The sequence below is a fragment of the Podarcis vaucheri genome (assembly GCF_965113315.1).
Source record: "Podarcis vaucheri genome assembly, chromosome: 1".
Taxonomy (NCBI): Eukaryota; Metazoa; Chordata; class Lepidosauria; order Squamata; family Lacertidae; genus Podarcis; species Podarcis vaucheri.
In genome coordinates, this window is record NC_138759.1 from 52,914,375 (window position 1) to 52,942,374 (window position 28,000).

Sequence of the window (28,000 nt, forward strand, 5' to 3'; positions counted from 1 at the left end):
TTCACTATGGAACTGAGAAGTAGGTTAGGCTAAGTAGATGGTGATCAACCCAAAGTCATCCAGTAAGCTTCATGGATGCTTATTGTAACAAAAGCTACTGCCTCATTCACTGATCCACGCTTCTCCCTCCCACTCCCTTTTTCAAGGATGAGGACCAGTGAGATGGTGGTACCAGGCTATCCATAAAGAATAGCACATTTGTTATTGAATTCAAGGACACAGATTCAAGGACATCTCACCCAGCAGCAAATTCCTTTCATGGGAACAGGAACTAAGGAATTTGTGCTATAACAACTCTGGTTTCTCCTTCCATCTTTGTTAAACTATTTGCAGTGCTTGGGAAAGCACACCAAAAGCTCAAGGGGTTTTGAACAGGCTGGTGGAGAACAATCTTTCTCCCTTGGCACTCGAGTTTCATTTACATAATTGTTACATGGTGAAACGTTCGATTTAAGTGATATTGTTAAGCACATATCGTTTCATGCATTTATTTATTAGATGTGCATCTTACTCTCTGGGTAGCAGGTGGACTTCTTGAATCATTACATTCAAGACTTTGTCAACAGCACGACTCTTTCCTAAAGCAGAGACGCATTAGGGAAGAGACTTAAGAGAATGTGCCACTTCTGCAAGAGGGTCACAATGCTCCAGTAATTCTCATGATGCTGCCAAGTACAAAAGAAACTACTGATCTTACAAATCCAGAGTTAATGTAGCATGGAAGCTCAGAGAGAAGAACATACTTTTTCTCCAGACACTCCACATATTCTTTCTTCTTCCTGCGACTCTCCTGTGCAGAAATCTAAGGAATGAGGAATACCAACGTTAGAAATGCTAATGTAACCTCCTGAAGAACAATTCCCATATAGTAACTCTCCAACCTGGCACCTTCTGGGTGTTTTGGACTACAACTCCCATCAGCCCCAGCTAGCATGACCAATGGTCAAAGATGATGGGAGGTCCAAAACAGCTAATATAATAATTATAATAAAAATTTATTATTTATACCCTGCCCATCTGGCTGGGTTTCCCCAGCCACTCTGGGCAGCTTCCAATCAAATATTAAAAACACAATACAGCATTAAACATTAAAAACTTCCAATAATAATAATTATCTAGGAAGCACATGGGTAGGGAAGGCTGTTCTAAGGGGTCAAAGTCAAACTAAATGCTATGTGAACAGCATCACCCACATTTCGTTGTTGTTTTTTAGAATTTAAAAGCAGCCACGGAGAAGCCCAATTTGGATCAGGGTCACAGCACTTGGGAGAGTTAACCCTTTCTACCCCACATCAAGGCGCTGTTCCCTTTGCTGGACAAAACCTTCAATGGTTACCTTGTGCGTGATATAAATTGGGGGAATGGCAAGGGAGGAAAGAGTTAAAAACCCCTCTCCCAGCATCACAGCCCCAATCTCACATAAGAACCCTGCTGCTCTTTTAAATTAAAAATTGTGTGTGTGTATGCGCGCGCGCACACACAGACATGCACACACACATATACAGAAGATAACCTGTAAATAGATTTTCTGTGTCATATCTAGTTTGGCCCTGAGGCAGGCCTCCTGTCACTACATAACTCCCCAGAGCACTTTCGCATGTTCTTGCGCCAGCTGAAATGGGAACTGCATGTGAGCTGGACTTCTGCTTTCTGTGCTCCTTCTATGTCACTTGCCCACTGTGGTCATGGGGAGATGCACACGACAACAATTAATTTATTAATTTATATCCCGATTGCCTATTTTCATAATCATAATCAGAAGGTCTTCCAAGAAAAGATGCATTAAAAAGTATGGTGTGCTCTTCAGGTTTCCTACTCTGTCCAGTTGATCAGCCCAGCTGATCAGCCCTAACTTGGCTGCTGTGTCACAATCTGGGAAGGCTAGAGGTAGAGTACACACACTTTGCCTGCATACGGTTACAAATTCAATCCCCTGTAATAAATAAAATCCTCTGCTTGAGACCCTGGATGGTTGTCCCTAGCAGAGCACAGAGCTAGGTGGGCTAATGATCTGATGGTGTATGCAAAGGATCTTCGTGTGTTTGTGTGGCTAAGCGCATGCTTTGCACACCAAAGTTCCCAGACTCAGTTCCTGAAATTTCCAGTTGAAAAATTATGCCTCTATCAGGGCTGGAGATCTCCTGACAGCCAGAGTAAGCATTACTGGGCTAAATGGAGCAATACACTGACTCAGTGGAGGGCAACTTCATATATGATCTATTAAACTGAACTGACAGCCCACATTAATGTTATTGAACTTGAACCATTCTCCTTGTGCTATTTACTTTAATAGGACTGGCGCCCTGTCCCTAAACATTTGCTCTAAGATACCTTGCCTGGGACGCCATGATACAGTGTTTTTTGAGGTCACCCTATCCTGTTTTAAACACTTACATGTTGCTGAATCAAATGTTATGATCAGAATGCAAACGAACTTACAAGCAAGGGCTATGACTTAACTTCTTTGTGGATCAGAATTTCCCAAAGTGGCTGAATCACTTGGGCCAAGTGGGATGTATTTTTGTCTGAGTCACAACAGGTGACTAATGCATACTGTGGGCTCGTAATATGGGAACTTACATTGAGTGGGGATCCACCGTTAGTATTTCATATCACTCCACAGACATTTGCTTGCTCATTCACCTGGGTGAGAAACAACTCTTTCTGGGCAATTAGCTGATGAGACTGACCACTCAAGAGGCCCATTATGCTCACAAAGTTACAAGGGAATGGGTAGTATGCTGCAAACAGTTTTGATGGAATGGTGCATTTATACTGATCTTCAAAGCTTTTTAAATATATTAATAAAGGAATGTAGGGGGGGAGAGGGGAAAGAAGGGGTGTCTAGTTTTCCAAATTCTCCAGCTAGAAGGCCCACGTGTTGCCATCACACTAGGCCAAACCGTGGCTCAGTGCAAACACAAGGCTCCAGGAGAGGAGGTTCTCTCAGTTATATGGGCTGAGTCTTAGTCATGAAAATCATAATATTGGGACAAGAGGACAAATAAACAATTAAGCATGATGACTCCCAGAGCGCAGATTGCAGCAGCTTTGCTCCTTCCAGCTTCCTTTGCTGCTGTGCCATGCTGAGATAAATCATTGTTTGCCTTAGCATGTCATACAAACTCAGGCCCATGTTTTAGCTCTCACAAAAAAGCACAGACCATAGGACAAACCTTAGTTACAGCTGTGGTTAGTTTGGAGAGAGTTAAACCATGAGCCTGGGCTTCAACAACATGGTAGACTACTGGTAAACTATGGCTTAGCTCAGCATGGTACAGCAGCAGAATGACTAGCAAAGAGTGAAAAAGCTGCCATTTCCTCGCTGAAAGTCTGCTTGCTCATGCGCTCATGCTAAGCCACAGTTCAGCTTAGTGTGATGTGTGAAACAGGCCCTTGTATTGACTTGCAAAGGGATATATTGTCTCCTGTCCCAATATTATGATGTTCATGATTAAGGCAAAGACCTTGTAATAGAAACAACTGCATACTAATTCCCAATTTACCTCAGCTTCTATTTCCCTTCCCTTTATCTGCTGTTGCCCTTGTGTCAATTTTTAGATTGTAAGAAGAAGAAGAAGAAGAAGAAGAGAAGAAGAGCTTGGATTTGATATCCCGCCTTTCACTCCCTTTAAGGAGTCTCAAAGCGGCTAACATTCTCCTTTCCCTTCCTCCCCCACAACAAACACTCTGTGAGGTGAGTGGGGCTGAGAGACTTCACAGAAGTGTGACTGGCCCAAGGTCACCCAGCAGCTGCATGTGGAGGAGCGGAGATGCGAACCCGGTTCCCCAGATTACGAGACTACCGCTCTTAACCACTACACCACACTGGCTCTCTGAGCAAGAATGAACAACTAAATAAATCATCCTTCTCATCAAAAACTGCGATGTTGGAAATGCCCTTGATGGTTATGTTTAAAAAGAACTTCTTCAAGTTCTAGATCTAGAAAGCTTATGGCAGCATTCAAAGCCCTATCACTACACAGATTTAATTTTAGCCGGAGAACCTCAGATGAGGCAGCAAGTTAAAGAAGGATGATCACATTAATCAAACACACACACACACACACACACTCCTGATTTTTCCCAATTCAGTGGAATTATCGACCTTGTTCTTGATCTTTCGTCTAACTCTTTTCAGTGCTTTCTCCTCTGCTTTGGTGAGAGGCAGCTTGGTTGGGATGGGATAGCCCTCAGCTATCAGGGTACGTTTCTCCTCCTCGGTTAGGAGCAGGGGTCCCGAGGTCCCTTGTAATTTCTGTAAGTGAAAAGGAAAAGCAGCAACATTTTCAGAATTCATATCAACAATCCCATCCCTAACTTTGCCCTGCAAAAAGAAGGACCTTGCCCCAAAAGTCACTATTGTACCGCTTAAAATTTGGGGTTGATATACTGCTTTTTTGCGGGGGGAGCAGCATTCCTCATTACCACAACCCAAGAGGCCTAACTACAAGTTACATTAATGGCTTTGCATCGTGAAACTCCAACTCTCCAGGCAATCTGAGAACTGTAAAATCTAAGGCAACAAAAAAATCCCCCATGCATGTGGCAGAGGTCAGTGTAAATGCCTCCTGCCTGTCTCCTAGCACAGAGCTGGGTCATGGAGCCTGAGCTTCCACAGGCGCTGCCTGCCATGAACCAGGATTGGCAGGATAGGCAGCAACTGTGGCAGATATGTTCTATGTTTATGACAATATTTTACTCTCTTGCTAACTATGCTGTTTTAAATATGCATTTTATATTTGACTTACTTTAGTAACGTTTTCTTTAGAAATGTTTTAGATATTTTAAAAAAAATTTTACTGCGTTAAATGTGCATTCTATACTTTACCTCCATTGTAATGTTTCATTTTGAAATCTTTAAGGTAAGATTTTAGTTTCCTGTCAATTATGTTGCTTTGAATGTATACTTTATGTTTAACTTTTTTCTGTTTTGTTTTATTCTGTTATGTTGTATTTGATGTTTTAATGTTTAATATTGTAAACCACTTCACGATTTCCACCCTTAAAGATATAAAGCGATATAGAAATGAAATGAATGGATGAATCTGCCAATTTCACTTTCTTATTTTTTCAATCTTAAGTCCAGCTTACCCCATTTCTACATTAGTTTGCAATTAAAAAAAAACATTTTGCACAAAAAATCATACAATTTTTGTGTGTGCTTTTAAATGTACTTTTGTCTACTACAGTCATACCTCGTGTTGTGTTAGGTTCATGTTGCGTCTTTTCAGCTTGCAAACGCAGCAAACCCGGAAGTGTATACTTCTGGGTTTTGCCACACGTGCATGCGCAGAAGCGGTCTGTGTGCTTCATAAATGAGCAGAAGCACTCTACTGTGCCGCGTGTGTACGCAGAAGCGGCACTCTAGTTATGGACTTTTCGGGGTGCAAATGGCACCCCGGAATGGATCGAGTCCGTAACTAGAGGTACCACTGTATATGCATTTCTGCAAGCAAATTTTCTTGATTTTTTGCACAATATTTTAACTACTATGCACAATTTTTAAAATGCATATTTCGTTGGGAGAACTCCCATTACAAAATTCTGAGGAGTGTGAATTTCGAAGGGCAGCCGCATTTCTGTTTGTGCGTTGGTTCAGAAAGTGCAAATTAGGAAAGTTCACACTTAAAATGCAAACCATTTTATTTTCTCCTCCATCCTTGTTACAATCCTGACCCATCACACATTCCCGTTGTGCACCTTATTAGGGGGTCACTGCCAAAAGCCACCCTGAACCTTGTGCTCCGAGCCGGGAGATGCCTTATGATTCACGACAGGAGCTCCCTGCTTACATGTGGTGCTGTGAGGAGAGGAGAAGAAGAGATTGCTGTGGAGGAGCGTGCAGTAGGGCGGACTGGGCTGGAGGGAGGGAGGGATCTTGGGCTCTGAGATCCGTCACTGTCACTGCCATGGCTGCTGGGAGGAGTCGGTGGCATCTGCACCAGGTCATCTAATGCAGGAGATACAAAGCAGAGGTTAACAGACAGCAACAGCCCACTGAGTCATGGACAGCGAAGGAGAGAAAGTATTTGATGGGAGAAGGGTGGGAACAAAGGAGTGTTTTCGGGTGACATTGAGACATAGAACTGTTCTGGGAACAACAAGGCAGTAAGAAAGAGACAACGCATATTAGGAGAATCATAGAATTATAGGCGTGAAAGAGACTGCGAGGGTCATCTAGTTTAACCCCCTGCAATGCAGGAATCTTTTGCCCAACGTAGGGATTGAACCCATGACCCTAAAAAAACAAGGAAGATTACATGAAGACACCACCACTAAAATATTTCACTGAACACAGATTTTTAAATAAAGCAGGAATAAATTAAGCTAGGATGACTACATTAAACATTAAAATACCGTAATACATCAAACATTAAAAGCTTCCCTAAACAGGGTTGCCTTCAGATGTCTTCTAAAAGTCTGGTAGTTGTTGTTCTCTTTGACATCTGGTGGGAGGGCGTTCCAAAGGGCGGGTGCCACTACCAAGAAGGCCCTCTGCCTGATTCCCTGTAACTTGGTGTATTAACGGTGTATTAAGGCTCATGAGAGGTTTGAGCTAAATAGTGGGGTGGATATTTTATTATCTCCTATGCAATAGGTCCCAGGTTCAGTTCCTGGCATCACCAGCTGAAAGGTGCTCCCGTACAAAGACAGACTTCCAGCAAGATCTTGGGGAGCTGCTGCCAGTCAAGTAAACATAAATGGTATAGATGGCTCAATGCCATGACTTAATATAATATGGTGGCCTTCATATGAATATTTGGTGTTGCGCACATCAAGGTCCTAAATGAGAAATAATTATTTGAGATATGTTGCCTTTTGATATAATATGCAGCTTGGCTCATTTGCTTGATTCATCTGAAGCAAATTGTTCTGTGCACACCACTATGCACAGGGCATGTTGTGATCTGTATTGTATGGTGCAATTTGACAAGGGGCTGATAGATTAATATTCCTATCTTTGTGCAGTGGTTTGGACTTGTTTTCATGTGGTACTGTGAGCTCTATGATTCTATCAATGCAAGCAAACTTTGATTATCTTGAGGCAGCAGTAAATCTTTGGTCTGGGGTGCAAGCTTGAGCCACTTGGACTAAGCACCAAAATAACTGGATTCTTGATGATGATTTGTTGTGATTGCCATTCATTCATACTGTTCCATCAGTGATGCACAAATCAATTCACCAAATTCCATAAGATGGATATCTGAATTCAAACCCAGATAAAGGGGGAAATGAATCAAGGAAAGGAATGGAGGGGGTGGGGAAAAACCACTCTTTGTTCTGTAATGTTTGGGGATGTAGAGCATACGGATGGCTTTCCAGCTTCTCTGAGTAATTGGTTCCACTGCAGAACTGCTCCATTTTGCTGCTCTTAGCCTCGCTTGCCAGCCTCAGCTATTTAGCTTTCCTGACGCCGTCTTTACAAATCTGAGCTGCTCATCCTTGGTGGCCTGTTCCTCTTCCCATTGCTTATGCATGTCCTTTTTTATTTTCATCTCTGCAGTAAGCTGTTGCAGTGTCTTTTTAAGATGCCTCCCACTGGAATAATTTGTAGCCTTATCAACTCCATCTTTAGGAACTCCCCCCCATCCTGGCATCCTCCCCCCCCCCCGGTATCTCTAGTCATAAATTCTTACCCATTAAAGCCTATTTCAACCAGTTTTTCTGAAGCCCAAGGTGAACACGCTCATCTTTAACTTTACATGAGATCATGAATTCCATTGTGTGACAGTCCCTCCCCCCCCCCCATTCTTTTGAACAAGTTATATTCTTCAATTGCTCCTTTCCTATCATGAGAGTTGTCCCAACAAGAAGTCTCCTGGAACATACTCCCCTTGTACCTTCCGCCAGAACCTGGATTTGTCAGATGCTGCCTCTCCTCCTTATTTAATGGATTGCTGATGGAAGATGCTGAGCTTGCTAAAAGTCACATTTCAAAAGACGCCTGTTTTGTGAGGGTAAATACTGAGCTGAGCATTTAAGAGGGCCTAATATTTAGTGTGAAGCATTGCTTGCTTACTTGAATATGAATGCTTAGTGCCTAGGGGGAGGATATTACATTTTAGAGCAAATAAATAAATGTGCTCATGTGTTCTGAGCAGACCCCTCTGTGGTGTGCTAATGACTGCCAAGCTGCATTCTTGATGTCATTACCCTTCTGGAAACAAAACTGAGATCCTTTACAGTGATACCAGACGCATGAGAACTGGCACCATACGCTATTATCCTTCTAATGGCTTGCCACTAAATGTCCTATACAAAATGAAACAAAAAACCCTCAAAATGTCTGATTGTAAGACAAGCCCTGCTGGTTCAGACCAAAGGCCCCTCTGTTCCAGCATTCTGCTTCTCAGAGTGTTCAACCAGATGCCTATGGGAAGCCCAGAAGCAGGGCTGCTGTTCAGAGGCATAGCGACTCTGATCCCAGAGACAGAATACAGAACAGAGCTGGGGAACCTGTAGCCCTCCAGATGTGGTTGGACTCCAGCTCCCACTGACTCCAGTAGAAGTTGGAGTCCAACAACATCTGGAGGGCTGAAGGTCCCCCACCCCAATATAGAATATAGCTGTCATGATTTAATAACCATTGCTAGCCTTTGCTGCCATGATTTGCCTAATCCTTTTCTAAAGTCATCAAAGCCAACGGTCATCACTACATCTTGTGGTAGCAAATCCCATAATCTATGTATTGTGAAGAAGTATTTCTCTGTTCAGCACCTGTTTAAAACATTTCTGTTTAGGCAAGTTTATTTAGACATGTATTTTAATCTGTTTTTACTTGCTGTTGATTTCAATTATCCTTTGCATGTTTTAAAACACCTGTTTTTAGTTGTCTTCTATTGATAATTTTAATGTGGCTTTGTAAACCACTTAGAGGTGTTATTTCAATTCAGTAGTATATACATTTTGTTTTTTAAAAAATAGTTGTTTTGTTTAGCAAGGGGTTGTATACCCTTTCTGTTGGTGAGCTACTCACCCCAAACAATAAGCAGCCTGCTGAGAAACAGCATTGGCATCTCGGGTTTCACAGCCAGCTAAAGGTTTTCCCAAGCTCCAGGCACACTGGCATTTGCATTTCGCAGGTACACTGTTTAGTCAGTGCCATGCGACTATGAGAAAGCTCACTAAGAGAGGCATAGCACTGCTAGTTGGAGAAAGTACACACAGGCACAAGACTCATGAAATCACTAATACTCAGAGAACTCAAGTACTTGTGCCCTGTTAACAACTGTTTCTTGCAATCTCATTAGGTTAGTTTAGCAGCATCAGCGGATTACAAGCGAATCCCACACATCCACAGCTGACATCACTCATAGTAACCTTTTTGGGCTGGGGGAGGAGAGAGAGATGCTTTAGAAGCTTGTGCAAATGGGTTGGTGGAGGATCCACTCTGCAAAAGATAGTTTTTTAAATTAATGAGGCTGGAGGGCTGATGAAAGCAACTTGTAACTATTTTCTTACCTGTTGGTACATTTAGAAATTGGTTCACCTCTCTGGGTTCAGCTTTGATTATAGGCTGGGGCGTCATTTCTATGGGAGCCTGTGTGAAAGAATACAGAATGCAACATTTTGGTTTTGCAAAGGCAATTCTTGCATGACTCTACCCTGCAGATTAAGAGGTTGCTTTACCATGCAATGTAGACTCACAAGGTCAAAACATCGTACTGCAGCCCATCATTTGCTTCTTATCATTTACTCTGGCCTTTGATAGTTAAGGTTTTTTTTATGCAGGACACACCTCTTCTGCTGAATGTATATCATTCTGCTCCATTTGGGGTCAGTTTTACAGGTTTTATAATTGTAATGGTTTTAGCCACTTCTATAATTGTATAGAAAGGGACGCAGGTGGCGCTGTGGGTTAAACCACAGAACCTAGGACTTGCCAATCAGAAGGTCGGCAGTTCGAATTCCCACAACAGGGTGAGCTCCCATTGCTTGGTCCCTGCTCCTGCCAACCTAGCAGTTCGAAAGCACGTCAAAGTGCAAGTAGATAAATAGGTACTGCTCCGGTGGGAAGGTAAACGGTGTTTCCATGCGCTGCTCTGGTTCGCCAGAAGCGGCTTAGTCATGCTGGCCACATGACCCAGAAGCTGTACGCCAGCTCCCTCGGCCAATAAAGCGAGATGAGCGCTGCAACCCCAGAGTCGGTCACGACTGGACCTAATGGTCAGGGGTCCCTTTACCTTTACCTATAATTGTATATTTTATTGTTACCTGTCCTGGGACTTTATGATGAGAGGCAGGTAAGAAACCATAGGAATGAATGAATGAATGAATGAATGAATAGGTGGGTTCATTCTGAGACCATACAGCTCTGCACAGGTATGGTGTGATTTCTGACACCCTTTTGGGTGCAACTGAGGCCTGCACTTCTTTTTCCAATGATGCAATTCTGTGCCACAGGTAGACACAGAGAGCAGCAGATCCCGTGAGTACCACAATGGACAGAAGAAATCCTCAGATGCAGGGACTCGAATTATTAGACACTGTGGCATTCAACCCAGGAACCATGAAGGTCAGGCATTGATACTCTGCTCCTTGCACCATCTGGGCCTCTGGTCAGAAGAGAAAATGGCAGGCAATTTGAGCTGGGATGCAGCTACCAAGGACCAGAATTCTCCGGAAAAATCATGTGATTCTGAAGGGCCAATCCCACGCTTGCTGTATGTGTCATTTTCCCTCATTCTGCACAGCTTGAAAAGAAGTTAACCCAAAGGCCAGGGTCACCTTTGATTTTGTAGCAGACAGCTATAAAGACTGAAGGCCAGAGCTGGGGAACTTGTGGCCCTCCAGATGTTACTGAACTATAGTTCCCATTAAGCCTGACCACGCTGGCTGGGACTAATGGGAGGACCCTGCACTAGAGTATCCCTCTGGACTTCCAGGCTGGTTCCTTGCCTGCCTGTTGCCTCCTCTGTTTTGGGTGCTTGCCACCTCTCCAGCCATTAGAGGCCGGACTTTTTCAGCAGTTGCGTATTGTCCATGAAAAGCCTTTTGAGCTATCATTGAGCTATGGAGCCTTCTAAATGCATGGTAAGAGTGCAGAAGGTGCAGGTCAGTTGGTAGCTAACCTGCCCTGAAACAAAACTTATAGTGAATACCAGCATGCCCTGTGACTACAGCCATAATCCTTCTTGCTTTGATGAGAATTATTTCTCAGCCCTCCAGTTCCCCCTTCTTCTCCATCTTATCAGCTTGCATACCAAAAGCCAGTTGCTCAAAGACAAGCAAAAACTTTTTTTAAAAAAATAAAGTTGTCTCCAGGGAAGTCACAATTCAAAACAAGAGTGTTTTGCCAAGGGAGAGTGAGCATCATGCAGGTGTGCTGCCAGGGTGCACGGCGCAGGTGGCATTCACTTTGTGGACAGAATCAGATTTGTCATTACCTCCTCTCTTCTCAAGCTGCTTAAAAAAAATCCATTTAAACTTTTCCTCCACATTCTCTCCCTCTCTTTTGATCTGTTGTAATCTGAGCTGGGAGTATTTGCGCAGCCTTTGGAGATAGAGAATAGCCTCTACTGTTCTCTGGACCTTCTGTAGGACCACTCAACAGCTGCTTCTGCTCAAATGAGATGAAGAGTTAACAGGAACAGCACTTAGTTCCCAGCTGCACCAATGCAATCCTCTTACCAGCATCCCTTTCCCACCAAAGGCATACACACACACACACACACACACACACACACACAACATTAAACAGACATATTTCACACTGCCTCATACTGTAAACACAGCTCAGGGAGGGAGCTTGGTATGGCTGTCAAATGCACACACGCGCCACATGGATCTGCATTTGCAGGCCCAGGGAGTTCAAGCTGTGTAAACAGAGAAGGAAGTTTGTGTATATGTTTGGCTCGAGTAGCTGGCTTGTTGCATCCAGTTTCCCTTACCCACCATAAGTGAAAGGAAGATAACCCACGCTAGGCTTTGCAACAGATCAGGGCAATCACTCACTTTAGTCCGGACAACAGGAAGAACTGCAGGCCAGGGTTGGGGAACCTATAGTTTTCCCGATGGTACTGGACTACAGCTCCTATCATTCCTGACAATTGGCCATGTTGGCTGGGACCGATGGGAATTGGAGTCCAACACCATCTATGGAGCTACAGGTGTCTTACCCCTGTTGTAGGTAATGTAAGAAAAACCTAATGCTGCCTCTGACCTTACAAAGCACCCAGCAGTGACAGTTACGGTCTAATACTGTAGCTCCTTTGCCAGCCTGAGAGGCAGTTACGTGGTATAGTTAGGTAACTTTAAAATCCAGATTTCATGGTTTTATGGGCAGAGCCCTCTTCAGATGGTGACACGTGTTAACGCACTGCTTTCAACACGGGGTGTGTTTGGCTGCCCTCTGGCTCATACTACTGAAAGCAGCCAAGGAATAATTTAAATTTCTATAACGTCCTTCATCGGAGGATCATAGGGCATCATCTGGATGGCAGTTTCCCCCCATGACTGATTTAACGCTGCAGTGCTAAACCTAGAACAAAAGCAGGAAGGTACCGCTAGGAAAGGGTACCAATTGGTGCAGGAGTTTGACTCTATAGAATTTTAAATTTTATTTTAGACTGTATTTTGCCACAGGTCACTTTCATGCAGATCCTACTAATTTTGGGCCTTCCATATGAACTAAAAGCTATCAGCAAGAGGGTCAGCACTCTTTCCAGACATGCCTTAGGTGTCCTCTGTTCCCTTTCCTCCATTAGTGGCTTATTTCAAATCAGTCATAACAAAAATAAGAAAAAGCTAGATTTTATCTCCCGCCACATAACAGCCCTTTCATTTGGAATGAAGGGCTTGCAGGAAGATAGGTTGCAGCACAACTTGTTATATTGCAGACAACATGATGCAGTAAACTCACCTCTTCAGGGACTGGCAACCTTTGCAGTGGGTTCAGGTTCAACATGGGTACTGCATTAGCTGGCAGCTGGGTCTCAGGAGGTTCTGGTGCCATGTTCTGCTCCTGTTTCACCAGGATGGAACACAGCTTGTGCTGGAGGGACCACATCCCATTTTCCAGTTCTGAGAAAAAAACCACATCAAGTTGTACCGTAAGCAATGTAAGGGGTGTGTGTGGGTGTGTGTGTGTGTGTGTGTGTGTGTGTGTGTGTCCAATGCCTTCTAATTAATACACAGGAAATGTTGCAGTAGGCGGGAAACCCCAGTAATCTCAGCAACAAGCTCTGCTGTTTCAGAAGGCAACACTAAAGCCCATCTGCACTACACATTTAAAGCAGTTTCATACTGATATAAGTAAAAGAAACTGCTCCTTTTCCCTTATTGGGTAACCAAGAGCCCATATAGAGTCCTTTTGTAGGTTCTGTCAGTAGAAGAAAATAACAGAGACCAAACAGAGGATATTGAGAAGCAAAGCAGCTAGTAAGTCTGATCTTTATTAACTGTTGCAACAGGGTGCTCCCCCACACACAGGAGAGAGGAGGAGGACCCCGAGCCATGCATGCAAGCCCTTATATAGACATTTTAAATTGTCCACCCTGAAGTCCAAGACCACCCCCCAGAAACATCATACATACATCACGGAAGGGGTGTAGCCCAAGACCACCCCCCAGATACAGCATACCTACACCAAAGAAAAGGCGGTCTACAACAGAAATCTGAGTGCATTGTTTATCTCCTGTCTGGCAAGTTACCTGATTGCATTATCTGGGTTTTGGCTACTCTTTTGTTATTATAACTACTTAATTCCTGAATCTAGGTCACAGGCTCACACACTGTTCATATCTCAAATGTGCCCTTAAGACAGGATTTGTGAGGACAGGATTTGTGAGGAAAGAGACAATGGGGAGGTTTCCCACTCTGACCTTGCAGAGAAATATTTGAGGTCAATTTGTTCAGGACCTTTTCTGTTATGAACATTTATTTTATATTCTTATAACAATACCATTTTAAACAGCCAAAGCACTGTGGGAGTGCTTGTTTAGGGTGCAGAAAATTATTAGGGAACAGTTATTCCCCTCACACAGCTACAATTTCTAGAGTTCCCTGGGAAGAAGGATTGATTGTTAAACCACTCTAGGAACCGTAGCCTCCTACGGATGATGCATGGTATTGTCTGCAAAATGTTATTCCACAATAAATGTGTCTTAAAGACACATTTGGTCTCTGTGTTGCTTTTGCTACAGCTGGTTAAACAGGGCTACTCTTCTGAAATTTGCAGAATTAATGTTTGCAGAATTGTGGTGGCTATAGACTCGCCTAAGCCCATCCTCAATTCAATTTGACACCACTACTTGGTCAGACGCCAGGTGAAATATTTTATATTTGTGGATCCATTGTTGCTCCCCTTGCAAACAACTTATCAGGCATACCATTGTAGAGTCAGATATCTAGTTTTAGCTGAACACAGTAGAACACTCAACACATCAAGAGCAAAATGTTTTTAAAAGCAAATTCCTCTAGTACTGTTTTTTATTTTTGACAAAACAACTCAGACCCTTCCTTACCAAGTGCTCTCTTGTAGTCTTCCCAACAGCTGTTATTTGCAGTAAAAAAATTAGTATGCTGCTAATTCCAGGCAGTGATCCATGAAGGCTGATCACCAAAGAATTGATGCTTTTGAATTATGGTGCTGGAGGAGACTCTTAATAATAATAATAATATTTTTTTATTTATACCCCGCCCTCCCCAGCCAAGGCCGGGCTCAGAGCGGCTTACAAGCAATAATAAAAACAAGATGAATGATTACAACTTAAAAACAAAAATAAAATACAACATTAAAATAATGGAACATTAAAATATTAAAATGTAGCCTCATTGCAGGAGAAGGAAAAGAAAAAAGAAAATGGGGGGGAGGGAATCAAATTGGCTCCAAGCCAAAGGCCAGGCGGAACAACTCTGTCTTACAGGCCCTGCGGAAAGAAATCAGATCCTGCAGGGCCCTGGTCTCATGAGACAGAGCGTTCCACCAAGTTGGGGCCAGTGCTGAAAAGGCCCTGGCTCTGGTTGAAGCCAATCTAACTTCCTTAGGGCCTGGGACCACTAGGGTGTTGTTATTTATGGACCTTGAGGCTCTCCGCGGGGCATACCAGGCGAGGCGGTCCCGTAGGTACGAGGGTCCTAGGCCGTGAAGGGCTTTAAAGGTCAAAAGCAGCACCTTAAATCTGACCCTGTACTCCACCGGGAGCCAGTGCAGCTTGTAAAGCACTGGATGAATATGCTCCCATGGCAGAGACCCCGTGAGGAGCCTCGCTGCAGCATTCTGTACCCGCTAGAGTTTCTGGGACAGCTTCAAGGGCAGCCCCGCATAGAGCGAATTACAGTAGTCAAGCCTGGAGATGACTGTCGCATGGATCACTGTGGCCAGGTCGGGGTGGGAAAGGTAAGGGACCAACTGCTTGATGCGGCGAAGGTGGAAAAATGTCGCCTTGGCTGTTGCTGTAACTTGCGCCTCCATGGAAAGGGAGGCGTCAAGGATTACACCCAAACTCTTAACGGAAGGCAATGGCACTAACTGGGCCCCCTCAAGAGAAGGGAGTTGGTCCCTCATCCCCATACCATCCCGACCCAGCCATAGGACCTCTGTCTTCGAAGGATTTAGTTTCAATCGGCTCCCACGAAACCATCCAGCCACAGCTTCCAAGCATCTGGTCAGTGTGTCCGGGGCCGAGTCAGTGTGGCCATCCATCAGCAGATAGAGCTGAGTGTCATCAGCATATTGGTGACAGCCCAGCCCAAAGCTCCGGATAATCTGGGCAAGGGGGCGCATAAAGATGTTAAAAAGCATCGGGGAGAGAATTGCGCCCTGCGGCACTCCACACACCAAGGAGTGGCGTGACGACATTTCCCTCCCTAGTGCTACCCTCTGTCCCCGACCAGAGATAAAAGAGCACAACCAGTTACGGGCTATGCCCTGTATCCCCACGTCTGCGAGGCGATGGTCCAGAAGATCATGATCGACCATGTCAAAGGCTGCTGACAAATCTAAAAGGATCAGCAGCCCTGACCCGCCTCGATCCAGTTGTCTACGGATATCATCTGTTAGGGCAACCAGAGCCGTCTCCGTCCCAAAACCAGGACGGAAACCGGACTGAAATGGATCTAATGCCGATGTTTCCTCCAGAAACCTACCAAGCTGTTCAGCAACCGCTCTCTCAATTACCTTACCCAGGTATGGAAGATTTGAAACTGGGCGGTAATTGGATAGGTCTAAGGGATCTAATGAAGTTTTCTTTAAGAGTGGACGCACCACTGCTTCCTTCAGTTCCCCTGGGAATGTCCCCGTGTCAAGGGACAAATTGATAATTTCTTGAGAGTCCCATGAACTGCAAGAAGATCAAACGTATCCATTCTTAAGGAAATCAGCCCTGAGTGCTCACTGGAAGGACGTGAAGCTGAGGCTCCAGTACTTTGGCCACCTCATGAGAAGAGAAGACTCCCTGGAAAAGACCCTGATGTTGGGAAAGATGGAGGGCACAAGGAGAAGGGGACGACAGAGGATGAGATGGTTGGACAATGTTCTCGAAGCTACCAGCATGAGTTTAACCAAACTGCGGGAGGCAGTGGAAGACAGAAGTGCCTGGCGTGCTCTGGTCCATGGGGTCACGAAGGGTCGGACACGACTAAATGACTAAACAACAACAATTCCAGGCAGAAACAAGCACATGAATATTACATACAAACTACATGGAAGCTTTTCAGTGCTAGGAACAAGAATGAAAAGGAAATTGTCTTCCAGAAATAGCTCCTGCTTGAAACCCTGGAAGACCTCTGCCAGTCAGTATAGACCATAATTAGCTGGACCAATGGTCTGGTTTTGTATAAGGCAGCTTCCTATGTTCTTCCTGCAAAGGTCTGCAGGTGCCTCCCATTGCAAATTGCTGGAGGCACTTATCTGCTTCTTGTCTGCTGCATTCATTTATTCAGCAGTAACTGCAGCTGCACTGGCTTCTGAAATACGTGTGTTAGTAAAATGACCACAAAGGTTCCCTTAAGAAATAAAGCAAATACAGTAACAATGCCTAATCTCATGTTGTATCTACAGCAGCAACATGAACACATCCAGCAACATTTACTATTATGGTCGTTCTAATGGGAATGGAAGAGAGGCAACAAACTAGCATTTTGTGTATGGAAAAACAAGAGAAGAACAGTGGTACCTCAGGTTACATACGCTTCAGGTTACAGACTCCGCTAACCCAGAAATAGTGCTTCAGGTTAAGAACTTTGCTTCAGGATGAGAACATAAATCGTGCTCCGGCAGCGCGGCAGCAGCAGGAGGCCCCATTAGCTAAAGTGGTGCTTCAGGTTAAGAACAGTTTCAGGTTAAGTACGGACCTCTGGAATGAATTAAGTAATTAACCTGAGATACCACTGAATTAGCTTAGCTACAGTCTAGGCTTGGTCACAAGTTATCCTGCAATATGTTATTATACTGTTACTTAAACGTTCACTAAATAATAGCAGGCTTGGATCTTGATGGTGTCTTACATATATTAACCATGAGGTTCCAAGAATATATATGTCCTAGGGTAGAGAGTAGAAGACATTTACAGCAGAGAAACGAAGTATTGCACCCACTCTTCCTTCACCATGCTCTGTTCTAAATTCCTCTTCTAAAGTGGTTCTTAATTAAAACAAACAAACTGCATCAGGGCTCAATTAACTTAATGTATTTATTTACAGTACAACATATTTTTTTTACCCAGTTTTTCAATTGAAAAGACTGTCAGGGCACTTTACAGATTTTTTTGTTTTTAGACAATCCTTGCCCTCAGCCTCACAATCTCATGGAACAAAGGGGGGAAGCGGTGGTGAGAGAGGAGGGGGAAAAGCAAACTCAGGCACCAGTTCTTAAAATTACAGTGGTACCTTGGGTTACATACACTTCAGGTTACAGACGCTTCAGGTTACAGACTCTGCTAACCCAGAAATATTACCTCAGGTTAAGAACTTTGCTTCAGGATGAGAACAGAAATTGTGCTGCGGCGGCATAGAAGGAAATAAGGTTGTGCATGCAAAATAAGAAGGTGTTATGATCTATCCGAATAGGCCAGGCGCAGTATAAATATAGTAAAGGTAAAGGTAAAGGGACCCCTGACCATTAGGTCCAGTCGTGACCGACTCTGGGGTTGCGGCGCTCATAAATGTTGTTAAATGGAGTTGGACTGTTGCAGTTACTCTGTAATAAGTACTGCCAGGTCCATTGTGAAATTAAATTTACTTATTGCTAGTTTGGTGTGTGTGTGTGTGTGTGTGTGTGTGTGTGTGTGTGCACGTGTGTGTGTGTTTGTTTGTTTTAAAGCAGACAGTGTTATGGTTAGTTTACTTCTTTAACAAAAAACCCCAAAACCTTGCTTCAGAAAGCAGTACAGCCAGACAGTACTTTGAGTACAACTCAGTTGAATACCGCCTGTTAAGACAAAATAGATATTTAAATAGTCTTTGCATGCGGGCGGGGGGAGATTAATGCACAAACAGGGCAGACTTATGAATAAGCACATGCAAAACTGACATGGACCAGAAATAGACTAATTGGTCCATCCCCAGATGGCTGCACCCTGCTGTGCTCGGCGCGCCAAGAGAACTGGCTTGAGCAATCTCCCCTGGACACTCCACATATAGTCAGATACTTGGAATGTGTGTGTGATAAACACTAGGGACCCGTAATCTAAAGATATTTGGGAGGTGGGAACCCACTGATTCTCCAGAGTTGTGCAAGGGTACTGGAGATGAGCAGCCAGGGAAAGCTATAACTGTACTGTCTTCTTTTCTCATCTTGCCTTCTGTGCTTGCTGCAGCATGCAAAGGAACTTATAGCGCTCCATACTACAGAACTGTTCCACTGTTCCTCAATGCCATAGTCTCCCACCTTTGCTATGAAGAAATGTACTTCAGAATGAAGAACTGTAGCAGAACCCAGAAGCAGCTAGCGTACCCAACCACCCCGTCCCTAACATTTGGCAGAACAAGACTGCTGCCTCAGGCAGCTGATTCTGGGTGTCATGTAAGGGCAGCCAGTTGTTAGTTATTTAATTGCATCTGCACTGTTAGGGAGACACACTTGTAGGAGGTTCTGTCTCAGCTGCCAAAATAAACTGGATACTACACACCTTGATTTGAGAGGGGGAACATTTGCTGTTCCTCCTCAGGCAGCAAAATGCCTTGGGTTAGCCTTGTGCACATGGCTTCCGCTAAGACACAAGAATATTAGCCATCCTGTTTTACCGATGGTCTCGATCTTGAGTAGGAGAGGTTTGTTCTGAGCAGAAGCCCATGGAGGAAGCTCACAACCTGAATACATGCTGCATTGTGTATGAAAATATTGCAATTACCAAAATGTACATCTCGTGGATGGGGGAGGTCCTAGGAGTGTACCACTGGAGAGTACCTTACCTTCCCAAGCATGCTGGCATACACTCCCTCACACACAGTGAAAAGTGGTACAAACCGCAGACAAGGTTTGGCATGCGGCAAGCTCTTTCTCTAGATCAGCTCTGATCATTCCATTTTAAAAGATCTACGGACGAAGGGTGGTATACAAATTTAATAAATAATAAGAACAAAAATAAAAGAAGGATCTACCAAAAGGAGGGAGGAAAGGGAAATTTCTCTGCCTCCTCTCTTCTTAATGTTTGGTATCACTCAGCATGGATAATCCCTGACCACAGCAGGGAAACCTATTCCCTGCTTTTGCTGAAAGGAAGGCTTTTCTTCTCTTGTGTATACTGAATCTGTGCCATTCTCTCTTCAGGCCAGCTGCTGTCCTTCAACTGCTGGGACACCCACATGGTCCCACAAATTACAGGATCCTCTGCTGGGGTTGCTCTAAAAATATCCTGCCATCATGAATTATCCTAAAATGAATTGTTTTAAAAATAGGCTCTGAAATGACTGTTCCTCTCCGTCTCCTACCGAGAGATCTGCGGGTAAGTAAAAAAGCCACTTAGTCTTCCACACGCGCCAGTAAGCACTGGCTGCAGGCAGCGGCTTCCACTGTGTCTACTACGCCCAAGCCAAAAGTGCCAGGAGAGGCACAGAGGTCTGTGCATCCACACCCAACAACCTAAAAGTCCCTTTTCTCTGCTGCTGCCAAGAGCCTGTCAGAGGGGGGGGGGATAGCGCAAGTTGACATGTTTTATTAGGCCTCCTTCTTGGAACAGGGATGCATGAGTTTTACAGAACTTTTTCCAGGCAGGTTGCAGCAGGACAGGCCTTGACACAAGAGGAGGAGCTTAGAGTTAGGTCAGTGGTAGAGCAGAAGCTCCCAGGCTTAATCCATGGGATTCCCAGGTAGTCTGAAACCCTGGAGAGCCTCTACCAGTCAGTGTCAACAGAACTAGACCGGGCAATGTTTTGCCTCAGGAGAAGGCAGCTTCCTAGCCTCCTAGAAGTACTCGGCAATTTGATGTCAGAGGCTGTGTGAATATTGAGATGCCCCACAAGTGAAGAAGGGGATCTCTACCACTGAGCTGTGGTCCTTTGCCAATGAAAGGAAACCCACATATATAAATGTACACAATGTGTGCACTCTTGTATGTGAGGGACTTCATTTGCTGTTCAATAATCTGATCTGACATCTGATGGGAGGCCAGGTCTACCTGAAGGAGCATCTCCACCCCCATCGTTCAGCCCTGACACTGAGGTCCTCCTCCGAGGGTCTTCTGGTGGTTCCCTCACTGTGAGAAGTGAGGTTACAGGGAACCAGGCAGAGGGTCTTCTCGGTGGTGGCGCTTGCCCTGTGGAGCGCCCTCCCATCAGATGTCAAGGAAATAAACAACTATCTGACTTTTAGAAGACATTCTGGCCCATTTGGGGTGCTCCATCACATCTAGACTTAGTTATATTTTAAACTAAACATTCTAATAAAGATCCAAACAAAACTTGCTGGAGTCCATTCATTTCCCCTCAGTATGGTTGTTCATTCTTTGCCTGGACATAGGCAAATGGCTCTTAAAAGTTTCACTGCCAAACAAATCCTAAACACCACCGTTATTTTTTTTCTGCATTGCCTCTATTGTATAACCACATTGATGATTTATTTAAGTCTGATGGATGGAGAAACAGATAAAGTGAACCAAGACCCCAGCATATATCCCCAAAGGAGCTTACTAGTTCAATACGGCTCAAAGCAGCAAGAACTGCTTTGAAATATGGGAACACATTGTAATATTCAGTGAATAGTACGTTAGTGGGAGGTCATTTTTTTGGACCAGATCCAGTATGGAAACAACTAACTCTCACACTAAATGACGATAAAGCAGTAAGTTTTCTCTCTCCCTCTCTTAAAATAGTGGGTTAGTGACTCTTACTGAGTCATGAAGCCAAAATCCCTGTTTAGTCTGTTGCTGCAAGCCCTGATTAAGAAGCAAAGGTCATTGTTAAGTCTGGTATATATTTTCATATAACAGAGCTCAGTTCTTATTTGAAATGGTCAATTTTTGTTTCTTCCATTACTGCTGCTCTGAGCAAAGGGCACTTGGTAAGCAAGGAAAGCTGAAATTGGCTTTCTTTAGTTTGCTGCAAACCACAGCATAATCTTATGCATGTTTACTCAGGTGTAAGTCCCACTGTGTTCAATTAGGATGCTCCCTAGTAGGGATACACAAAACTGTCAAGTTTGCTTCCTCTCTGTTTCTAACTTTTCCAATCTTTAGTTCCTCATATTTCCACATCAGTCCACAAAACATTTCTTTTTAAAGTCCTTATGAAAATTTGTTAGCAGTTAATGTGTCTTTCCCCTAATATATACATTTCTGCAAGCATTTCCGCCCAATATAATGCATTTTGCATGTTCTTTTCACTGGTATTTATTTTTGGATTATATTTTATTCATTGCATAAGATTTATATACCACATGATTGTAGAAAAAATTCTCATAGTGGTTTACAAAAAAGAGAAAAACAATAAAATTATCACTAAAAATGTAGTCCTAATTTAAAACATACAGAAGGTTAAAACCACAATAAAATAGACTAAATACAGAGAAGGTGTCTGCTGGATTTCAATAGGCAGGGAGTTCCAAAGTTTCAGTGCTGCCACACTAAATGATAAAGTTCTTACAGATGTGGTGCCAGTATTATGTGGCACTTGTAAAAGTGGCTGAGTTGGCACATAAATATGTTATTCACACTTTCCCATAGTATATGCATTTTATGCACATTATTTGGATGGAGAATTGCAATATGTATGAATTTCAAAGGATAGTTGTTTGCCAGTTCATACTGTTTCAGGAAATGCAGATTAGGTAGGATCACATTGTGCGGTTATTACTGCAGCCTTATTTCCTTACCTAGTTTCCCTTTCCTGGGCTGTTCCTACCTGGTTTTAGCATGCTCATTCAACTTCTCCAAACCTCTTATCAGAAGGAAGCAGGATTCTTGAAAAACATGTCTCCAAAAAGAAGGGAGGGAGAAGAGGCCTGCACACCTTTCTATTTCAGCCTAATGGGGTATTGGCACTGGTGGAGGAAGAGGAGTGCGGGGGGAGCACGCCGCCACCAGCCATGCGAGCCTGGTGGGGTGCCATCGCGGCTGCCCCCCCCCCCGCGCAGGGCGCCATGCCCCCAGGACGCATGCCAGCCCCGCCTGCTCTCCTCCTGCTGCTGTCAGAGCATGAAACTCCACCACTGGGTATGTGTATATATCATGGGCAATTAAGTGAGCAACACCAGTTCTATTATTATTAGGTGGATTCAAATCAATTAAAAGTAGATCAAATTGGCTACATTCAAACATATTTCACATAAACATCCATCTAGACCAGCGGTTCTCAACCTGTGGGTCCCCAGATGTTGTTGGACTACAACTCCCATCATCTCTGAGGTCTGGCCTTGCTGGCTAGGGGTGATGGGAGTTGTAGTGCAACAACATTTGGGGATCCACAGGTTGAGAAAGGCTGATCTAGACATATTGAGGGCTTATATTGAATTAAATATTTCTGTACCAATCGTCACTGTATCTGCAATGTGAATTGATGGTGGTCTACTGTTATCATTAGTATCCTTTGTTGATGATGATGATGTGTTTTTTCCTCTTCTCTTCAATTTTATTTTAACTTTTACTCATTCCTCTCCCCCACCCCCCCTTCACTGTTAAATTTAAAAAAAGAAATCAATTTTTAGAAAGTGGATCAAATTCATTGCCTGGAGTCAAACTTTCTTCCTGAAAGTAAAGGTATGGACCATCTCTTTTAGGTAGCCTGATCAGCTGTTTTCAAGGGCAATGGTTCATTTGAAAGAGAACACACCCACCTAAGAGAACCAACTCTTCTGCTAACAACACGGTAGGCTTTTCAGAGGTGTAGGGAGACGTTTCTCAAACCAGCATGCATGGACCTTGCGCACTCACCATTGGCATTGTCTTCTGTCTTGACAGGCATGAGGGGGCTCTGGGGAGCTGAGTCTCCACTCAGGGAGTAGCTGTGCTCTGCTTGGATGCCAGGAGTAGGAGGGTCGAGATCCATGTCCAGCAAAGGGTTCTTTTCAACCAGCATGGGGTCATCAAAGAAGCTGTTGAAGAGTTCGTTGGAAAAGTCCTCCATGTTCTCGGAGAAGTGGTCGAAGTTCTCAGAGAAATGCTGAGAAAAGGGCAAAAAGAAGAGCATTAAGCATCACCTCCGTGAGGAACTAGAAGGCCTTCTACTGAAACATATCCCAAGCCAGATGTATCAGGAGCCAAATTATCTGGAAGAGAAGCAGCTATATTCATCCTTTTATTCTTACCGTTTTCATAGCTACAGAAAGCTGTTGTTTTCTTAAAGAACGAACCAGACAATATCCACAAAGATATATCTCTCTGTCTGCCGTTTATACCTTAATTTAACGAACCCTATTTAATGGACCCATTTCTCCTCGGCACTCATAACAAACCATCCGTACATCTTTTTCAACAACAAGCTTCATGTTATCAACTACTGTGGATATCATAATTATTGGTTTGTCGCCATTCAAACTGACAATGACAGTGGGTGGATCTACACACAGGGGGAAAATGCTATAAATAAGTCAGAAATCAAACTGTTATAATTTAAAAATTGCAAATAATTTCCCTCCCTCTCCAGCACCATCTGGTATTGTATGTTTATAATGCATTCAAAATGCTATTTTTTGACTAATGTAGCTGAGTCCAGTGACAGTGGCTAGCAGTTTTCTGTTTGCCCCACCACTTTCCCCAGGAAAACCCACTCTTTAGCGCTGAATCAGAACAAACATCCATCCGTGGAAAAGGCAATTGACATTTGCTCTGATTCAACAGTAAAGATTGGGTTTTCCTGGGGAAAAGTGGTGGGACAAGCAGAAGCCTGGGTGAGCCCTATGGCAACAAATTTTAGCATAATTGCCCAAATAAGCAGAGGACAAAGCAGCTAATACGAATAGTGGTGCTACTGAATTATTATGAAGTCTGGCCCTCAAAAAAGTATTTATTTCTTAGGCATATTGTATAAGGCATTTCCACTTAGCAAAGGAATAACCAAATAGCTAGGGGAAACTCTTAATGTTTCTTGCAGTAAACACAGATAAACATATCTCTTTAAAGACATTTATATGTCCATCTGGAAACCCTGATTGGGAAAGGGTTCCAACATGTGTGTACATGGATGTTAAAAGACATGCATGTATATGTGTATATAATGCCCACCTGTTATATGCTTGCTCCAAGAAACACTGGTGTAACACCATTTTTTCCTTCAAAAATTACGCATACGCACCATACATTTGAAGCACATTTCTCCACCCACCCACCCAAAAGAACCCCGGGAACTGTAGTTTACCCCTCACACAACTGCAAACCCCAGCACCCAAAAACTACAGTTCCCAAGTTTCTTTGGGCAGAGAAATGTGCTTTATGTGTATGGAGTGTACGCAGTCAGTGGAACCCTTCTCACGAAAAGCTGTTCTACCTTTGTTAATAGTTTTATGAAGTCCCACCAGATCATATGTTTCAGCTCTTAACAGATTTCTCACTGGTTTCTACCACAGCTTTCACAGTGACCTACTGGGTCTCCCTTGCTGGCCCCACCAGCTCCTCAGGGAACAGAAATGCAGTACTGCAGCTAACTCATATTACCCTATGCAGATTGTGCCCTGCAGTCTTCCTACCTGGCTAGGACCAGTTGGGATTCCTTTCTATCTCTATGCTGTAAGCACCGTACAGCTCATATGCTTTTCATGGTGTCAAACATCTGTGAGGCTTGCTATGGTGCAGTTTTGCCACAGGTATCCATCTGTCTAACTAAAGGTGAAAAACTACCCAGAAAGCACCATGCAAAGTTAAAGAGAAGCATCTCCAAATCCTGTACTCTGCAGATACTGTCCCTGAGATAACAAGCCCTCCCGTATGTTCCTCAAACAGCATTACACACCCACGTCCCTCTGGAGTTTACAAGGCCAGATGTTTCTGTCTATCTTTATAAGAAGGAACTTAAGCTAAACAAAAGGAAAGGGTTGTGGCATTTTAATATCCTTTAGGATTCCGGCCATCTTTTACGAGTCCTAGAAAAATAGAATAAAGTCACACGATGCCTGTGAATATCTGGCTTGCTCAGAAAGTTTAACTATGACTTAGTAACATTAACATGACCTGGTAACATTAATGTGAGTATAGCACTACCATCCAATAAATCCAGATTTTATAGTTTAAAAAAATACCCCAGATCTTTCCACATGGCACACTATTGTTTGCTGGCAGGGGACAAAAGGATTCATCAAACAGTAATCAAGAAGTTACCTTCTTAAGAACCTAGAAAAGGGGAAAGGATTGCAGGGATGCTTTACATGTTACATTTCCTCTACACAAAAAAGTCTCCATATCCATGTGGATGCATGTCATACTGCAGAAAGGTTACTGTGACTCCCCCCCCCCCCCGCTAATGCTGCTGTTGCATACAGATGGATCAAAAACTCACCTGTCCACATTCCTGCTGCTGGGAGAAAGGTACAGTCCCCTTTGTGTTAAGACACTTGCCAGACCCAGCCACTAGGAGGCAGTCTGGGGCAGGGGGCAATTTAACTAGACAGATTGTTACTGTGACCCGAGATGTGTTTTGTGGAGAGTGTTTTTAGCTGGAAATCTAATTACGGTACTTCTTACAATGTATCCAGTGTGCTGTTTTTTTAAGACATATGATGTTCACCTGTTGTCTTTGTCTATGGAGTCACAAAATTAAAAGACGCCTGCTCCTTGGGAGAAAGGCGATGGCAAACCTAGACAGCATCTTAAAAAGCAGAGACATCACCTTGCCAACAAAGGTCCGTATAGTTAAAGCCATGGTTTTCCCTGTAGTGATGTATGGAAGTGGGGGCTGGACCATCAAGAAGGCTGATCGCCGAAGAATTGATGCTTTTGAATTATGGTGCTGGAGGAGACTCTTGAAAGTCCGATGGACTGCAAGAAGATCAAACGCATCCATTCTTAAGGAAATCAGCCCTGAGTGCTCACTGGAAGGACAGATCCTGAAGCTGAGGCTCCAATACTTTGGCCACCTCATGAGAAGAGAAGACTCCCTGGAAAAGACCCTGATGTTGGGAAAGATGGAGGGCACAAGAAGAAGGGTATGACAGAGGACGAGATGGTTGGACAGTGTTCTCGAAGCTACAAACATGAGTCTGACCAAACTGTGGGAGGCAGTGGAAGACAGGAGTGCCTGGCGTGCTCTGGTCCATGGGGTCACGAAGAGTCGGACACGACTAAACGACTAAACAACAACAACATGATGTTCACCACAACATGATGTTCACCACAATATATTGATCCTGTCGTTTCTTGACAAATACTACTATTTGATATATGATGCATGGATTAATTAAATTATTGATCATAGTAGATGGAATGTAAGCATAATTACACATATGTGAGTAAGAGAGAGCAGTCCTACTCTGATTGGATATTATATAAAATACTTTTCTTCTTGGATTGCCATTCTGATGCAGAGCATCCATTTATGACTGAAAGATAGCATTTCAAGGTGGGAAGTAAGTACCGTACTTTATATGGTATTCTACACAAAACATCAGAAAGGAAAGGCGTGCTCTGTAGTGTGTGGTGCATGGTCTTAAAATTCCACACTGAGGCACACTGCTTGCTTTTTATTATCCAGACTGGAGAGGAGGGTGGGTCATTGTCTGGCCTCCTCTCTGGTGAGGAAATCCCTTGAGCAGGACCTGCCAGCTCAAAAAAACTGAGGGAGGAGTTGAGCTGGGCACCCCGGATACTACAATGTAAGTTCCTGTTTCAATAGCAAGGTGTGTGTTTGTTTTGCTCTGGCATAATATCATTATGTAAATAGAAGCAAGGCAATGAAAAGGCTGCATAGAGGCTGGTTAAAGGAACAGATATCAGGTAACTTTTAAAACAATCAGTTCTCAGCCATGTACTGAAAAGAGCAGAGAGTTCTGGAGTGTAGCTGGAAGAGGACTATAGTCAGGTAGATATTCAGATATTCAGGCAGGAAAGAAGTTGCCACTGGGAATTCTATGTGCACACAACTCCAACCCAGCCATCAGCACTGGTGGCATTTTTCAAAATACATACAAAAGGTCTATAGATGACAATCACAGCATATGGGGTGGCTAATATAAATCTCAAAAGAAACTACTAGGTGAAAACAATATTTTAAGATCTTGAAAGCAGGCCTGGATCAAGAAGGCAGTAAGAGGGAGCACATGCGCTGGGCAACAGGTTAGAGGGGGCAGCAAACAGTTTCCTGCCCTGATCACACCACCGCCCCCTGACGCCACCCCCGAGAAAAGTCCCCCCCCCAATTCATGTCCCCTACTGCTGAGAAAAAGAAGGGAACCTGAACCTGTAGGCTTCCTTCTCGCTGTGACGGCAACGGGGAGGCAAAGGGGAGAAAGTCTTTCTCTCCTTCATTCTCCCCTTGTCCTTGCTGCCAGCAAGATATGGAAGTCTGCATGGGACAGAAGAGGAGAAAGACTTTCTGCCCTTGTGAGTCTTCCCTGCAGGTTCAGCCTAGATTGATCAACTCCTTCCCAGAGTGGGGTGTGGGTGTGGGGGGGGGGGTTGGCTTGCCACACTCCAGC

The 28,000-nt window shown here is 43.8% G+C and overlaps 1 protein-coding gene across 1 annotated transcript in view; it reads right to left on the reverse strand.

The window, feature by feature from the left end:
• The window catches only part of CREB3L1 (cAMP responsive element binding protein 3 like 1), a 78,720-nt gene that overhangs the window by 13,678 nt on the left and 37,042 nt on the right, over nt 1-28,000 (reverse strand). The window contains exons 2-7 of the mRNA XM_082225524.1: nt 23,310-23,538; nt 12,866-13,026; nt 9,466-9,544; nt 5,796-5,953; nt 4,109-4,258; nt 744-802 (exon numbers count right to left, since the gene is read on the reverse strand). Of these exons, the coding sequence (XP_082081650.1) occupies nt 744-802; nt 4,109-4,258; nt 5,796-5,953; nt 9,466-9,544; nt 12,866-13,026; nt 23,310-23,538 (836 nt within the window). The remainder of the gene's footprint in view (nt 1-743; nt 803-4,108; nt 4,259-5,795; nt 5,954-9,465; nt 9,545-12,865; nt 13,027-23,309; nt 23,539-28,000) is intronic.